The sequence below is a fragment of the Osmerus eperlanus genome, chromosome 1 (genome assembly GCF_963692335.1).
Source record: "Osmerus eperlanus chromosome 1, fOsmEpe2.1, whole genome shotgun sequence".
NCBI classification, from domain to species: Eukaryota; Metazoa; Chordata; class Actinopteri; order Osmeriformes; family Osmeridae; genus Osmerus; species Osmerus eperlanus.
The window spans coordinates 23,805,492-23,822,624 of record NC_085018.1 but is presented as its reverse complement, the minus strand read 5'-3'; the positions used below and the strand labels follow the sequence as shown (position 1 = coordinate 23,822,624).

The 17,133-nt window shown below is 48.5% G+C and overlaps 1 protein-coding gene across 1 annotated transcript; it reads left to right on the top strand.

Moving 5' to 3' along the window:
- Positions 1-2,308: 2,308 nt before the first annotated feature.
- tkta (transketolase a) lies at positions 2,309-16,123 on the top strand. Its single transcript, XM_062471514.1, has 14 exons — positions 2,309-2,607; positions 4,502-4,619; positions 5,025-5,138; positions 5,549-5,646; positions 7,393-7,584; positions 8,089-8,207; positions 8,473-8,669; positions 9,165-9,329; positions 11,358-11,514; positions 12,138-12,268; positions 12,359-12,442; positions 12,762-12,855; positions 13,860-13,982; positions 14,669-16,123. Exons 1-14 carry the CDS (start codon positions 2,501-2,503, stop codon positions 14,854-14,856), a joined length of 1,887 nt encoding a protein of 628 aa, XP_062327498.1. The 5' UTR covers positions 2,309-2,500; the 3' UTR covers positions 14,857-16,123.
- The last annotated feature ends 1,010 nt before the right edge of the window (positions 16,124-17,133 follow it).

Here is a 17,133-nt window from a genome sequence, read left to right as displayed (position 1 = left end):
TCAGAATGATGTTTCCATGTGGGCGTACAATGTATATCTGTCCTGTAATCTCATGGGGGGATATGAAACTGGGGCCAATCCATGTGCCGCTGCCTCAATCCGCCATTATCTGAGATGCTCAGTGCACACACGCATGCACATACACACGTACATAACCAGACACAAACAGAAACACACATGCATTAAGCAGGCTCAGCACACAAATACGGAAACACACACACACACACACACACACATGCACTCTTTTCCTTTCAAAAAGAGCATGTCTTTATCTCCATTGTCTACTGTGCACAATGAATATCCAGATGCATTCTGTAGATCTGGTTACATTCACCTCAAGACTCACTATTATAAAAAATTACAACAACAATGCCACAAAAAAAAAAGAAAAACCCATCACGAAAAGCACATCTCAATTCACGAAAACATATAACAACGGTAGCCTTTTATGAATTCTCCATTACTGGGCTCGCAGCAGCTGAGCACGTGTTCTACCAGCCTGTCTGCAGTTAGAAAACAGGTCACGCGTACTTCCCCTTCCTCACCACTAGAGGGCAGCCCAGACACGCTGCTAGCTGCAGCTGCCACAGCGTTTTGTACACCGCGTACCCTTGCATCTCTTTGTCTGTTTGCATCTTGTGCTGTCCCAGCCATCCACTACGCTGAAAACCAATTTTAGTTCAATAAAAAGTGTATTGAAAAATGAAACATAGTGATATGTTGCTGGTTGTAAGGCAGTCAAATAAAAACCACCACCGGGAAAGAACTGGACCAAAAATTAAATATAAAAAACACTGTCCCAATGAAAACTTGGGCTAAGAAATCTGTAGAGTAATGATACACTTTGCTCATGGAACTTTACAGGAAAGTGTCAGATGGGGGGGGGGTGAACTGAGAGGAACAGATCAAAAAGGGGAGATTTGTGGCGTACAGTTGCAGACCATCCTGAATTTCCCCAGCTCTACAAACCTGCAGGACAATCGCAGAGACACGGTCAGTGGCCGGGTTTAGACCCGTCCACATAGTCTAGGAGCCTAGGGTGTGTGTGCCTGAATGGGAGAGAACACAGTGTCCTCCTGGGCGTATGGACTACTGGTCCAGCACTCGCCCGCTGTGGAGGAAGAGAGGGGGGAAAGAGAGCGAGACTAGGAGGCTGAGGGCAAGATCAGAGGTTGTTCTGAGATGGATGTTTCCCAAAGGGGGCTTTGCTCTGCCCCTCTCCCGACCTCTCACAAACACAGAAGAAGAGACTGCCCCCCTCCACCCTCCTCTCGTCATCCCTCCACAAGGAAAAAACTGAGAGCTACTTTTCTTTACGTTTTTTCTCTATAGCCCCCCTTTTTTTCCTAATCTCTCTCCTTTACCCTCCCTCTCTTTGTAACTCGCTTTCTTTACCTCTCTCCCGCACTCTCTCAATCGCCCCCCTCGATCGCCCCCTTCCTCTCCATCTCTCCTCACTTACATCTGTCTCACCGTAGCTTTCTCTTTCTTCCTCTCTTTCACCCGTAATTTCTCTCTCTCTCTGTCTCTCTCTCTTTCTCTCTCTTTCTCTCTCTCTCTCTGTCTCTCTCTCTCTCTCTCTGTCTCTCTCTCTCTCTCTCTCTGTCTCTCTCTGTCTCTCTCTCTGTCTCTCGCTTGCTCTCGCTTGCTGCTCTCCACACACATGGGCTCTGTGGGGGTTCAGATTAAACAAACTAAACCTTTAAACCTTTCCCCGCTACCAAAATTATCTCCCTTTCTGTCTGTCTGTCTGTTTGTCTCTCTCTCTCTGCTTTACACACACACAAATCTTTCTCACATGCCCAAATGACTGTGGGCAAAGACGTGGAGCTCACACAAAGCCACGCCGTGGATTAAACAAAATAGGGACCAATAATAAGTCATCTATCCAGTATAGGCTAATGAGTTTAGACACAGAGGCCAAAGACAATTGTCGATAGACGCTTCTACCCATCCACCCCCTCTCCTCCTCCTCCTCCCCCTCCTCCTCCTCCTCCTCTCCTCCTCCCGCCTCCTCCTCCCCCTCCCTCATCCCGTCTGTCTCTCCCCTTCCAGTCTGTTTGTATTCCTCCCCCCGACACACCTCCCATGAACACACCCCCTCAAGCACGCACACACACGCGCATGTGAACGCTCGCATCCTCGTCTGTACGGCGTGCCACTCAACCTCAGCAGTCAGACTCACTACCCCCCTTCACCAGGCGTACCCCTCCCTCCCTCTTCAGTGTGTGTGTGTGTGTGTGTGTGTGTGTGTGTGTGTGCAAGCGAGCTTGCGCCAGGATAAATCCAGCCTCTCCTCCTCTCCCTCTCTCTCGCTCTCTCTCTCCCCGCCACTCTCACTCACACACACAAGCAGGGTGCTCCCTTCCAACCCCCACTCTCTCTCTCTATCTCTCTCTCACACACACACACACCTAACCCGTCCTCTCGTGCAGTGACACTCAGTCGGATCCAGTCCTTTACTTTTTTTGGTGCTGTGGTGCGTTGATATTTTGCCTTCATGGAGGACTACCACAAACCAGACCAGCAGACTGTGCAGGCTCTCAGGAACATCGCCATCCGCCTCCGGATCAACTCCATCAAGGCTACCACGGCGGCTGGCAGCGGGTGAGTCTCCACTCTCTGGAAGAACCCACACATAGACTTGCATAGAGAAGACTGTCATTCATTCAAACGCATGTACGCATGTACACACACCAGAGTACATGCTCACACGCACACACACAAATGCGTTTAAACGCAGCGATGGGTAGGCTAGTGTGTACGCACATGCAGGCACACACACATCAGGACACATGCACACACACACACACACACACAGCCAGACAGACACACACATGCATGTACAGATGAGAAATGCTTAGGGAACAGCATGTTCCTCTTTGTTCTCCTGTTAGAGGGACAATGAATGAATGAATGAACTTGCGTTAGAAAATAAGACTGATGCTTTTTTAAATATTTTGTTTTGGTGAGATGGGATAGAGATTTTAGAGATAAGTTCCAATGAACATTTTTTTTTCTTTTTTGGGGGAAGAAATACACATACAAAATATGTACGCTCATCGCAAAGATCCCTGATTGACTTTTTATTTCACTAAGTATTACCTAAATGTATGTTTTTTTCTAGTTTTCTGTTAAGTTAAATACATTTAGTTTGAGATATTGCGTGGTTTGGATGTTGCGTAGAGATAACTGTTACTGGGTAGAAGACGGCAGTGCGTTCCGAGCGCGTGAGCTGATTCGATGGAGTGTCTGTCGGTTTATGCGTCGCGCGGCTCGGCTGAAGGCATCAGTGGGTCCCATCTGAGATGTGCGCACGCTTCATTGTGTTAAAAAGTTCCATAACATATTAATAACGTTGCTTGTTTCTGTCAATTTAGTAGGTTACCCAACTGTATAACAATTAACAAAGCACCTTTGACGAGATATTGACAGGAATAATTTGAACAAAAAATCTCAACAAAAAAAGGAAATATGTATATATCCTATGTGTATAGGATAGACTTTGGCTACAAGTTTAATTACAAGTCTTAGGTGTGATTGTAAACTGCTTTTTTTTGTAAACGGCCATCTCCGCTAATTTCAAGAGAATTGTTAGGATCTCAGTGCACCTGCTTTTTCCGTTTATTTTGTAAAACACTACATTTATTCAATTAACAAAGTATTCATGTAATTAAACTGCACATGGAGCCGTCTTTAAAGCTCCACCCTTGACTGAAAGCCTGTGAATAGGCGACGCACGCAGCCCACACAACCATTCAGTTCTGGCCAAATCAGTTAAGAATTACTTTACAGGGGAAAAAAAAGTCTGTCTTTGTTTACAACTTCTCAGCTCTGACCGACTTTTTGTATCGAGCATCTGTCAGGTCAACAGAAGATTAAGAAAATTCGCCTACGTTGCGTAAATACGCAGCGGGAGATTGGGGTAGTGGCATTGAGCATGTGTGGCGTGGGTGTTTCCAAATGGCGCCCTGTGACTTATCGTTAAGAAGCCAAAATGGTACCCTGTTTGACGGACGCTCGAGCCGCATAAGGGATTGACCTGTGATGTGTCCGTGTCCCAAGGCCGGTGTCCTTAAATTTGATATTACCCGTCGAATTGTCGAATCAGGATTGACTGCGCGTGCGCACAGTAAGGTTTAGGTTAGGGTTAGCCGTTTACTTTGAACTTTCTACAAAATACCAGATGAGACATCTTCGTTTTGAACATGCCATCAACTGTACTTGAATATTGTAACCAGTCTTTAATGGTATTAAATACAATGTTTTGCCCATGGTGTCCTTGTCAAGTTTAGACAGCAGACCATAATCCATTAAGTCTCTTAGATTCTGACCGTGAGTCTGCGGCTCTTACTGTGCGTGCGTGCGTGTGTGGGCACTTCACCGCGTGGATGCGGCGCAGCGGTTGTAACAGTCTGGGCATTGCTGCTAAGCGTCTGTTTGTTTAGTGACTGCCACGCGGAGGAGTGATGTGATTGTAACCTCCCCTTCCCTCTCTCAGTCACCCCACGTCATGCTGCAGCGTGGCGGAGATCATGTCCGTGTTGTTCTTCCACACCATGAAGTATCGCCCCGAGGACCCCAAGAACTCAAACAACGACCGCTTCATCCTGTCGAAGGTGAGGGGCGTGACGCCAACTCTTCTCCACAGCTAAAGATCACAAGACGTTTTGATTGGTTATGGTGGGGTTTGAGGCTGTAGTGGCATTTAACTTATCTCTGTTTGTAATGGGAATAAACTCAAATCAAATGGCCAGACACAGTATATCAGAATCAGAATCAGAATGGGCTTTATTCACACAAACATGGAATTTTCTGTGGCAGGAAGGTGCATACGATAAACATATACGAATATATTTGGTTGTGTGATGGTTGTGTTGTGATTGTGCCATGTGTACATGTCATGTTGTTATCCAGTCTACTGTATGTTGATCTATGGTTGTTTAATGGTCTAAAAAAGGTTGATGTACTGTATGGTTGATATGGTTGATGTATTGTTCTTGTATGGTTGTGTGTGCCCTCAGGGTCATGCTGCACCGGCCCTGTATGCCATGTGGACAGAGACAGGCTTCCTGAAGGAGAGCGAGCTGCTCAGTCTGTGCCAGGTTGACTCCACCCTGGAGGGCCACCCCACACCTGTAAGTGAACATACCCTTAACAGTCTCTGATCATGACAATTAACTCCACCCTGGAGGGCCACCCCACATATATATATACGGTGACACCGAATTAACCCTAACTGCCATTCTCTGATCACACTAAATCCCGGCAGTCAGTGCTCATTAGTACCAAACACCAATGTTAATACGCTTGAAAACTGGCTGCTTGCCTGGAAGACGTGAATGCTTAGTGCCAGAGTGGATGTGAGACTGAGTAACTGTTAGCTTTAGCCTAGCTGTTGTAGCAGATGGACAGATGGCATGTTTCAGATGGTATTGCTGTTGGTTTAATCATGACAGGAAATGAGGGAATCGAGTATTTGAAACAAAAATGTTTTCACCCAGGTTTGACACAGATGGTATGGTGTGTGTGTGTGTGTGTGTTTCAGAAGCAGCAGTTTGTGGATGTTGCCACTGGCTCTCTAGGACAGGGCCTGGGTGTGGCCTGTGGAATGGCTTACACTGGGAAGTACTTTGACAAGTCCAGGTGAGTTCACACATTATACTGTCCCTCTCTCTCTCTGTCTCTCTTTCTCTCTCTCGCACACAACCTCACACACCAAGACCCCCCTGCACAGACACACACACACACACACAAACAACCATCTAAATGCAGCCTAGTTCTGACAGCTTAATGGTTTAGACACACCAATACCCCCGTACACACACACAGATAAACAGACGCACCTCCATCTAAATTAAGCCTCGTTTTAACAGCTTAGTGGTTTAGACCATCCCCAAAACATTTCAGTCAGTAAAGCACTTTTGAGGTTTGAACGTGGAGCAGTTCAGTGCCTCCTGCCTGAGTGGTTTTGAGGGTTCCTCGGTGCCTGCAGAGGTTCTTTAAGGTTCTGTGGGTGTGGAACGCCTGCATGCTCTGCCCTCCCGTTCTTCTGCTCTAATAAACACAGCCCCGGCAGCCATGACGCGGTTATTTTTAACATCCAGACAGAATTCCTCTGAGAAGCCTTTTCAGACCCCATGATTCCTGATCAGGTTCTCAGGTACTTTTTGATTTTCAATCCCTCATCTGGAACCACGATTTCACACTGTACCTGTTTTCTTTTTGAATTTATTTTTGTATATAATTTGGAGCAGATTTTAAGGAAAGTGTGACATGAAAGGCAGGGAGAAAGACAGAGAGAGAGAGAGAGGGGTAAGAGATGCAGCAGAGTGCCATGGGCATTTAAACCCAGGCCGTTTTAATTAACATTCAAGTAAAGGCTTTTACCTAAAAAATCCTAACCCTCCCAAATAAATTCCCTGGACGGATGAGTTAGCAGACGAGTTAGCAGATGCGTGTTTAAAGAGTGGAGGGATTTTGTGAGGTTTGGTAGCTGCCTGGACCCAATGACGTAAGGAGATTAGAAGTCCATTTGATTTGAATATGCAGAGTGCCCAGACTCGGCTGGCTTCAGCCTGGGTGTTGAGAGTGAGGGGGCGCGTGAGAACAAGAGAAGCTGTGAAGGTGTTGGGGTCGCCCCCCCCTGGGGTGAGGACGGGGGGGGGGAGGAGGAGGAGGAGGAGGGGGGGCTCTCTGGGTTCCCAGGTGGTTCCCTGTCCCTCCTGATACGTTAGAGGGAATGCAGCTGTCCAAGTGGAAAAGTGTCAGGGAGGATTATCTGCTGTGAGGTAGATGGATCGTTTAACTTACGCACGCATGTGCGCACGCACGCATACTGTACTCGCACACAAACAAGCCCTCACACATTTACATTTAGTCATTTAGCAGACACTCTTATCCAGAGTGACTTACAGTAAGTACAGGGACATTCTCCCCGAGGCAAGTAGGGTGAAGTGCCTTGCCCAAGGACACATCGTCATTTGGTTGGCATAGCCGGGAATCGAACTAGCAACCTTCTGATTACTAGCCCAATTCCCTAACCACTCAGCCATCTCACACACAGACAAAGACCCCCCACCACCTCATACTACGGGCACTACAGGACTGGATACTCTGCTATACTTGGGATCTACAGTACAATTTGCATTAACTTCATTAGGAATTCAAATGTCTGATATTTTCACGCAAACACACACACACTATCTACCCACAACACCCCCCACCCATCCTCACCCCCCCCCCCCCCACTCCCCCGGCCTGTAGTCCTTGTCTTCCTTCAGTGTAAAACTTGGTTTAGGTGCGGTTCTATGGGCGTATATGAAGCCCTCACTGTGACATAGCTTGTAAAGAGGGCTACAAATAAAACGTGATTTGATTGGATGACTGTAGCTACCGCGTGTACTGCCTGATGGGGGACGGTGAGATGTCCGAGGGTGCGGTCTGGGAGGCCATGGCCTTCGCCTCCTACTACCAGCTGGACAACCTGGTGGCCATCCTGGACATCAACCGTCTGGGCCAGAGCGACCCAGCGCCCCTGCAGCATCACATGGAGAAGTACCAGAAACGCTGCGAAGCCTTCGGGTAGGAGAGCGGAGAGGGAGGAGGGCTGGGGTGGTGGAGGGGGGGAGAGGGAGGAGGGCTGGGGTGGGGGAGGGGGGGAGAGGGAGGAGGGCTGGGGTGGGGGAGGGGGGGAGAGGGAGGAGGGCTGGGGTGGGGGAGGGGGGGAGGCGCGCTAGAGTGGGGGAGGGAGGGGTGGAGAGGGAGGAGGGCTGGGGTGGGGGAGGGGGGTGGAGTGGGGGAGGGGAGGGGGGTGGAGGAGGGCTGGAGTGGGGAAGGGAGGGAGGGGTGGGTGAAGAGGGAGGAGGGCTGGGGTGGGGAAGGGGGGGGGGGGTGAAGAGGGAGGAGAGAGGGGGAGGTTGGAGAGAGTTCTTAAAGGCTAATGCCATCTACAAATGTGTGAAAGCAGAATGTAAACATTAGTGGGCCTATGTGGAATTTACTCAGTTCCAGGTCTGTTCTCATGCATGTTCCCATGGAGTAGCCCATGTGACGTTCTGACGTGTGTCTGTGATTGGCCGCCTGCAGCTGGCACGCCATCATCGTGGACGGGCACAGCGTGGAGGAGCTGTGCAAGGCCCTGAGCCAGCCACGCCACCAGCCCACCGCCATCATCGCCAAGACAACCAAGGGCAAGGGCATCCCAGGTATAGCACACGCTCTGCCTCTCTCCTCTGCTGCATGTTATTACTCACACCCACACACTGTCTAGGAACATGCACCATACAGCATATACCCCAGACATAAGTGTGTGGGCGCTTATTGGTTTGTAGAACATGTGATTAGACTGCATGTTATTAAACAAAAGTCAGTTAATCAGTAGGGCAGACAGTCAGAAAGCATGCCAGACGGTCAGACATATCTCAAGGTCTGAGTCTAACATTTCCCTGCTGCGTGTGTGTGTGTTGTCAGCTGCGGAGGACAAGATGGGCTGGCACGCCAAGACCCTGCCCAAGGACATGGCTGAGGGGGTGCTGAAGGAGCTGCAGGGCCGCATCATGAACAGCAGCAAGCGTCTGTACCCCACCAGCCCCCAGGAGGACGCCCCGCCCGTCAGCCTGCGCAACGTCCGCATGCCCAGCGCCCCCAGCTACAAGCCCGGCGAGAAGGTGCCACACACACACATAGAGACACACACAGAGACACACACACACAGAGACACACACACACAGAGACACACACACACACACACACACACAGACAAACACACATAGACGCACACACATAGACACACACAGAGACACACACACACACACACACACACACACATAGACACACACACATAGACACACACACAGAGACACACACACACAGAGACACACACACACACACACACACACACACACAGACACACTCACATAGACACACACACACATAGACACACACACAAAGATACACACACACCCATGTTTAAATCATCAATATACATATATATATATATGACTGTTGACCAATCAGATTTTGAGATTGGAGCTACCCCTAACCCTGTATAGATAGTGACTCCTCATTCATGCAGTGCTACTCTACCTTAAATACTGAGAGGAATAAGGTATCTACCCACAGTTGGAAAGCTGTCCTGCCTGACTGCTGGTTTCTCTGTGCAGATGTCCACCAGGAAGGCCTACGGCATGGCTCTGGCCAAGCTGGGCCGCTACAATGAGCGCGTGGTGGCCATGGACAGCGACACCAACAACTTCACCTACTCTGAGATCTTCAAGAACGAGCATCCCAACCGCTTTGTTGAGTGCTACCTTGCTCAGCAGAACATGGTAGGACCTCTTAAGATCACACTGATTAACTCACTCCAAACACACACTGACTACCTCAAACTTCAAACACACACTGACTACCTCACCCTCCAAACACACACTGACTACCTCACCCTCCAAACAGACACTGACTACCTCACACTTCAAACACACACTGACTAGAATACTTCACCAAAAAACACACTTATTATCTCACCAGAGTTAATGACACCGTCTCCTGTGGAAAGAAACGGCTTCTGCATTGGCAGTGAACATCCAACTAGCCCCAATTCCTAAACAAAGCCTTGTATGTGAATCTGGAGAATCACATTTGATTCACAAGAAGAAAAAATATGTCCAGCAGGCAACACACACACACACAAACACACAACCACACCCCTCCCTCCATCTGTACTGCTGTACGTAGATAAAAATTTTAGGGGAGAGAGCCTATCATCCCTTTGTTCATGACGCTGTGCCTGTTCCAGCAGAAGCCAGTTCTAATCTAGGTCAAGCGTGTGAGCGTGTGTCTGTGTGAGAGTGTGTGTGTGGCTGTGTGTGTGTATGTGTGTCCCTGTGAGAGTGTGTGTGTCATCCAGGCACATGCGTCTCTGTGCATTTGTGTGCGTGTGTGTGTGTACGTGTGCATGTGTGTGTGTGTGTGTGTACATGTGTGTGTGTGTGTACATGTGCGTGTGTGTGTACATGTGCGTGTGTGTGTGTACATGTGTGTGTGTGTACATGTGCGTGTGTGTGTACATGTGCGTGTGTGTGGGTGTACATGTGCGTGTGTGTACATGTGCGTGTGTGTGTGTGTGTGTACATGTGCGTGTGTTTGTGTGCGTGATGAGCAGCAGTTATGACAGGCGTGCCGAGAGGTGAAATATTAATTAGTGTCGAGACTGGGTCTTTCTGGTTGACTTGACTGACAATTGTCATCAAGTCGATTGTGCCCAATTGTGAAATCGGAACAGAATAAATGCATAGATGCGCAAATGAGAAGTCATTAATAATGACAAAAGAAGCAAAATAAATCTCAAAGAGGCAGCGCTGTTCAAATATTTAGGAGGATAGTGGGTAGAGAGAAATTCAGTGTCATGTCACTGCATTCTGTGGTCCAAGTTGAACCTGATATTTAGGATGCAGACATATTTATCAAACATGACAGACAGCAACCAATTAAAAGACTTAAGTCAGACACAGATGTAAAACACGACTTTGACTTCTTTACATTTAGTCATTTAGCAGACGCTCTTATCCAGAGCGACTTACAGTAAGTACAGGGACATTCACCCCAAGGCAAGTAGGGTGAAGTGCCTAGCCCAAGGCCACAACGTCATTTGGCACAGCCAAGAATCGAACCGGTAACCTTCAGATTACGAGCCCGACTCCCTGACCGCTCAGCCGCCTGACTCCCTCCCTCCCTTCTTTAAGGGCTCCTGTGTGTTGAGGCACCAGGTGAAGGAAGGGCAGGACTGGAGGGAAGCGGATCTCCAGGAACGGACCATGTCCCTTCTTTAGCACTCTGAAGGGCTTCAGTCTCAGAGAGCAGATGAGCCGAGGGATCAGGAAGGACTGCGGAGACAGGAAACAGGAAATGAGCTTGTGTGAGAGGAAGGCACGCCAGCGAATCCCCCTCATATGGGTTCATAAGCTTGTGAGGGCTACGGGGATAGAGGGGACTGACTTCTCATTGGCTGTTAGTCACCAGGGGCAAGGCCTCTTTGGGGGTGCGGTTCCTTTTTTAAATTCCCATTGGTCCTCAAGATCTGCCTGCCACGTTTAGAAGAAGGAGAGAAAGATAACCATGGGTAGATGGGTGTGATTGTCCTTCAGTTATTACAACCCATCCTCACCCAATGGTCTGAAGCTGTAAGCTCCACCCATCCGGGGAAATCCGGGCTTCAAAACCAGCGTGCCCGAGCTGATTTATGATCCCGCTAAGTACCTGCAGGTGCATGAGGAAGAGAACGTTCCAGAAGGATTACATGTAGAGCCTGTTGAAGTATGATTTAACGTGTGTGTGTGTCCCCTCCTGCACCCCTCCAGGTCAGCGTTGCCATGGGCTGCGCCGCACGCGAGAGGAACATCGTGTTCGCCAGCACCTTGGCCTCCTTCTTCAGCCGCGCCTACGACCAGCTGCGCATGGCCGCCATCTCTGAGAGCAACATCAACCTTTGTGGCTCCCACTGCGGCCTTTCCATTGGTGAGCCACAGACCCCGCCCCCTCTGACCCTGCCCCCTCCCTTGACCCCTCCCCTGATCCCCTTCTCTGACCCCGCCCCTTTCCACCCCTCAGCCCCACCCACACTTGCTCTCCATCACCTCCATGCACTGCGCATCACTTTCCCACCTGACACCCCCTCACCCCCATCCCCTCTGTTAGGCTCCTCCCTCACTCACCACCCTGCACTCTTTCTATTGGCTCAACCCCACCCTCCAACGGTTTTGATTGGCCACAGTGACTACCTTCAGTGTATGGTTGACCCAGCTCCTTACTTTTCTCTCTTTCTTTTTCTATTTTGTTTTTTTCTTTATTCTCTGGTGTGTTCTCCTCGCCCTCCTCACACTCTCTTCACCCCCTGAAGTCGTGCTCCTAGCCCTCAGCCCCTCCCTTCTCTCACCCTCTCTGTCTGTCCTGGATGATGTCATCATCGAGGGACCAGGTGTCCCTTTTTAGTGCAGGTACACTGCATGCCACTCTTTCTGTATGTCTGTCTACCTCTATGTCCACCTGACCATTAGTTTTGTTTTATACTTTAATCGTATTGCAAATGCGGGATGTGTATTGATGGTGCCAGTGTGTGTGATTGCGTGTGTGTGTTTCAGGAGAGGATGGCCCCTCCCAGATGGGCCTAGAGGACATCGCCATGTTCCGGGCCATTCCCACGGCAACCATCTTCTACCCCAGTGACGGTGTGTCTACTGAGAAGGCTGTGGAGTTGGCTGCCAGCACAAAGGTGACAAGCCTCCCTCAAGCCCAAGACTGAAGACTGAAGACATGTAAATATTCATTTTTTATTGTAACTGGTGTTTTTTGTCTCTCTCAGGGGGTTTGCTACATCAGGACCAGCCGCCCAGAGAATAACATCATCTATAACAGCAACGAGGACTTCCATGTGGGGCAGGCTAAGGTGAGAAGTCCAGGCCGTCTTCATACCGCTGGACCGAGCAGAGCCCAGCCACAGTCTACTCTGATTGTAAACCTGGCGTAGTTACTGGAACAGCTGCAACAGCCCAGTTACATTTACATTTAGTCATTTAGCAGACGCTCTTATCCAGAGTGACTTACAGTAAGTACAGGGACATTCCCCCGAGGCAAGTAGGGTGAACATCTCAGACTGTGTTCTCTGAGACGCCATTGGTTATTTCTCCCCCAACAGAGAGACATCATTGGTTGTGTCCCCCCAACAGAGACATGATTGGTTGTTTCTCCACCCTGTCCTGCTGTAGGTGGTTTACCAGAGCAAGGAGGACCAGGTGACCATTGTGGCAGCTGGAGTCACCCTCCACGAGGCCCTGGCAGCAGCCGACTTGCTGAAGAAAGGTAGAGAGAGAGAGAGAGAGAGAGAGAGAGAGAGAGAGAGAGAGAGAGAGAGAGAGAGAGAGAGAGAGAGAGAGAGAGAGAGAGAGAGAGAGAGAGAGAGAGAGAGAGAGAGAGGGGGGGGGGGGGGGGAGTACAGCCCTGCTAGAGAGAGAGAGAGAGAGAGAGAGAGAAGAGAGAGAGAGAGAGAGAGAGAGAGAGAGAGAGAGAGAGAGAGAGAGAGAGAGAGAGAGAGAGAGAAAGAAAGAGAGAGAGAGGGGGGAGTACAGCCCTGCTGGAGAGAGAGAGAGAGAGCTGAGGGGGGTACAGCCCTGCTAGAGAGAGGGAGAGAGGGAGCTGAGGGGGGTAGGTGTCAGAATCAAGATGTCACACTCCAGTCACACTTCTGGCAGGCTCCCGTCTGTGTCCATTCAATCCAATCTGCTAATCTGCACGCGTTCTGCTAATCTGATGCATTCAACATTCTAGGGTTTGACTTCCTCCATTAACTGAGATCATCCCAGATTATCTGGTCTGATCAAGATTGATCCTCCTTTTATCCGGGCGTAAGCGCTAATATTAGCCTTGATCCTGAAGACAAAAGCCTTTCGCAATGTTTCGTCTTACGCTTAATAATTGTCTTTGAACTCACTGACTTCTACTTGACCTTTGTGTACATTATCTTCCTAACATCAGTAGCTAATTAATGGTACCCTGGTCTTGTGTTGTAGTCTAACATACAAGACCTTTGACTAGCAATAGCTAGTTGTCAAGACAGAAATACTTAGTACGTAATTTAGTTATATACATTATTTAATTTAAATAAAATGGCATATTATGTTTTCCGATGCCAAAACGAAGAAGTGCCCATTTAGCCTGTGGTAATGGTAGTTCTCCTGTACAATAAAAATGGTCTAATGCTAGATTTTCATGGAGGCCTGAAAGATTGGGCACCTTTTGATGTCAAATTCATTTATATGAAGATGGTGAGACTTCCTTGTGATGAAACAACATGGCTGTCTTTACAGAGAGGATCGCTATCCGTGTGATCGACCCCTTCACCATCAAACCTCTGGACTCCAAGGCCATCATCGACCACGCCCGCATCACCAGGGGCCGCATCATCACTGTGGAGGACCACTATTATGAGGGTATGTTCTCTCATCCAGTCGTGTTTTAGAGCCATCACCTATTGATGCCTCTTTCTGAATCTGGCAACCCCAGCGTCTCCACATTACATATTTATGCAGCTGCCGCTGCCCGTTCATTGGTCCAGACATCGGGTCATGCTGCAGTGGCACGCTCCTATTGGTGCGGAGACGGCGCTGTGGTGTGTTGTCAGGCCCTGGTTGGTCGAGGAAGTGCCGCGTGTTGTGGGCTTGGTCTTCCTGCGCATTCTGTTTGCTGGAGAGGGAGAGAGTGTGAGGGCCAGGGAGGCAGAGTGCTGTCAGATTTCCTTAGCCAACCGTGTGCCCATGGGGCTTACTGTGACCTAGATAACACAGACAGACATGTCCGGCCCTGCCTGTGTGTGTGTGTGTGTGTCTGTACGTTTGTTTGGAGTAGAGTGGGGGATGGGAGGAGGGTGGAGTTGACGACCGGTCTTCAGCTTCTGATGGACAGCATTCCCCTCTTCACCTCTCCAACCTCCGGCTGAACAGAACAGAAGGAGGGGAGAGTGAGGAGACGGAATTAGAGAGGCAGTTAAGAGTATGGAGGACGTAGAATCAAGGGTGTGGCAACAAGAAAACCAGTGCAATTTTGTGACACATGAGTGCCCCCCCTCCCCCCGCGCAAGAATTTGATCAAGTTCTTCCTCTGTCTTGCTGTTCCGTAGGTGGCCTGGGGGAGGCGGTGTGCTCGGCTGTGGTGAACGAGTCAGGCTTCAACCTCCAGCGCCTGGCCGTGCCCCACGTGCCCCGCAGTGGCAAGCCCAGCGAGCTGCTCAAGATCTACGGCATCGACCGCGACGCCATCACCCAGGCCGTCCGGAAGATGCTCAGCAGCTCCGCCAACGCCAAGTAGCTCCGCCCGGCCGCCCCACCCCGCAAACCAACCCACCCAACAGAGACAGTATTCCATGTCACATGAGAGCCCCTTTTGGTCCAACTTCCACTTCACTGTGAATGACCCCCCCCCCCCCCCCCCCGCTTCACCACTTTCCATGTGTTTACTGAAGTAAAGTGAGTTTGTGCCGTACATTTTTTAAGTAACTTGTCACACATTTAACTTTTTCACACACACACAAACACACACACAAACAAGCATAGACACACACACACATATATAGACTTTCCTTCTCCTCCCAATTCCCAGTTACCATGTGTCATCACCAACCATGTAAAGTACAGGTAAATTGAAGTTAATTTGTCCTAAGTTGTTAAGAGGTTAAAAGGGACATTCACCACCAACTATGTTCAGTATATGTAACGAGAGCCGGTACTATGTGGTGCTCATGTGTTTTTAACTTTGTTCTTTGTAATTTATCAACCCCAAAAACCAACTTGCAGCAGTCTATTTTACTACTTTTATATTGTTCTGATGATGTAGCTTGAAATGGTCATGGGTGGGGCACGCGGTAGAGATTTGTGTACTGTCGTTACCATAACAACCGTCTCTGAAAGAATCTTGTCAATGTGATGTTTGTAGAAGTTAGTTGAGAAAGAAATACAACAACAACAAAAAAATGAAAAACAAAGATCAAATCGAAATGTACGCAGGGCAGCAAAGACCAGTGAAGTTTGACTACAAAAACACCACAACACACATCACCAGCTAACGACACAGCTTGGATTAGCGGCACACATTCTGGTCACAGGACCTCCCACAGTCTCCTTTTCTATCTGCTCTTATCAACATCAGGCTGCGACAGCTCCGCCTTGCGATGGGAGAACCCTGAGGGGGAAAATTTGTTCTTTTTTCCAAGTTTTTGTGTGAAGACAACAGCAAACCCTTGCTTAGTCTGTGGCGTAGAATTGAACTTGGGCTGTCCATGTTCCCCTGAATCCCTCCCTCCTCTCCTCGCTCATTCTTCTCAAACCCTACTGGGGAAGGTGAGGGGTTAGTCAGGAGGGAGGAGGGAGGAGACACCCCCACTGTAGGTCACGCAGAGCGACGCAAGGCCTGCTGGGAGGTGGAGTCGATTGTGCTTGTGCCCGTGAGGATGTTGGGAGCATGCCGTTACATCTGAACTGTGAACCCCAGAACAAAAACACCTCCTTTGTTACTTGAACTTTTGTATGTACCTTACATTCATCTAATAAAGCCCTCTGCATTTTGGAGTTTGAGAGTTCACCTGCGCACTGTGCTCTGTTTTTTTGTGTGCGCGTGTGTGTGTGTGTGTGTGTGTGTGAGTGTGAGTGTGTGTTTGTGTGTGAGTGTGTGTGTGTGTAAGAGAGACTTATAAACTAAGTGTCTTTCAAAGCATGAACCACTGGTCACCTGAGCATGAAGGCATCAAGACTGAAAGTGAAACAGGTTGTAAGTCACCTCATACTAATTTAATGACATTAGATTAAAGTTAGACTAACAGTAGTTGTTTATGTAGGTTTGAGGTAATGAATACAATACTTAATCATGAAGGCTTGAGGTAATGAATTAATCATGAAGGCTTGAGGTAATGAATACAATAATTAATCATGAAGATGGTTTGCCCACTTGACTCTGTCTTCCATGGTCGAAGGCCTGTTCTCTGACATGGTTCAGTACCTCTCCCACTTTTTCCTGGTCAGACACAGCCACAGCATATCTTTAGAGTAAGCTCACTTGATTGGGACTGTACATCTGAATGTCTTGAAACGATCACAAGTGTAAAAAAACGTTCCATATAAAAAACAGTCATTATTATTTTCCATTATTAGTATTATTATTAATAAAAGTATTCACTGTAACACGAGGTATGTTACCATAGCGAGCTGTATTTCCTCTTAGCTCCTCTCAGTGCGAACACTATAATCCCAAATCCATACGATGATGTATACACTAGAATGAACCGAATGATGCAGTCAAAAACTTCACACATATAGAAGAGTGACTTCAGCTTTTGAGTGAACAAGATCCTATGCTCCACTGTACCGTGATGAGTATGGAGGTGCAGAAAGGCAACAAACAGAGCAAAACTCAGTCCCCAGTAAGCGTCTGAGAAGAATGAAAAACATTTAAAAATAAATATCGGTTGGATTATTTCTTAGTTTTTTTTCTGAGTACAGAGGAGTAATTTCAGACGCTGGGATTCAGATTTAGATGATGTTACTATAATCCTGTGGTTTGTAAATCTCCTCAGGCTGGCCTATCTGATGGTGA

Excerpts from the sequence above, each read along its gene's own strand:
- tkta (XM_062471514.1), top strand. The coding sequence starts at position 2,501 with ATGGAGGACTACCACAAACCAGACCAGCAGACTGTGCAGGCTCTCAGG. Across the intron at positions 7,585-8,088 it reads AAACGCTGCGAAGCCTTCGG|CTGGCACGCCATCATCGTGG; the intron begins GTAGGAGAGCGG and ends GGCCGCCTGCAG. Across the intron at positions 8,208-8,472 it reads CAAGGGCAAGGGCATCCCAG|CTGCGGAGGACAAGATGGGC; the intron begins GTATAGCACACG and ends GTGTGTTGTCAG.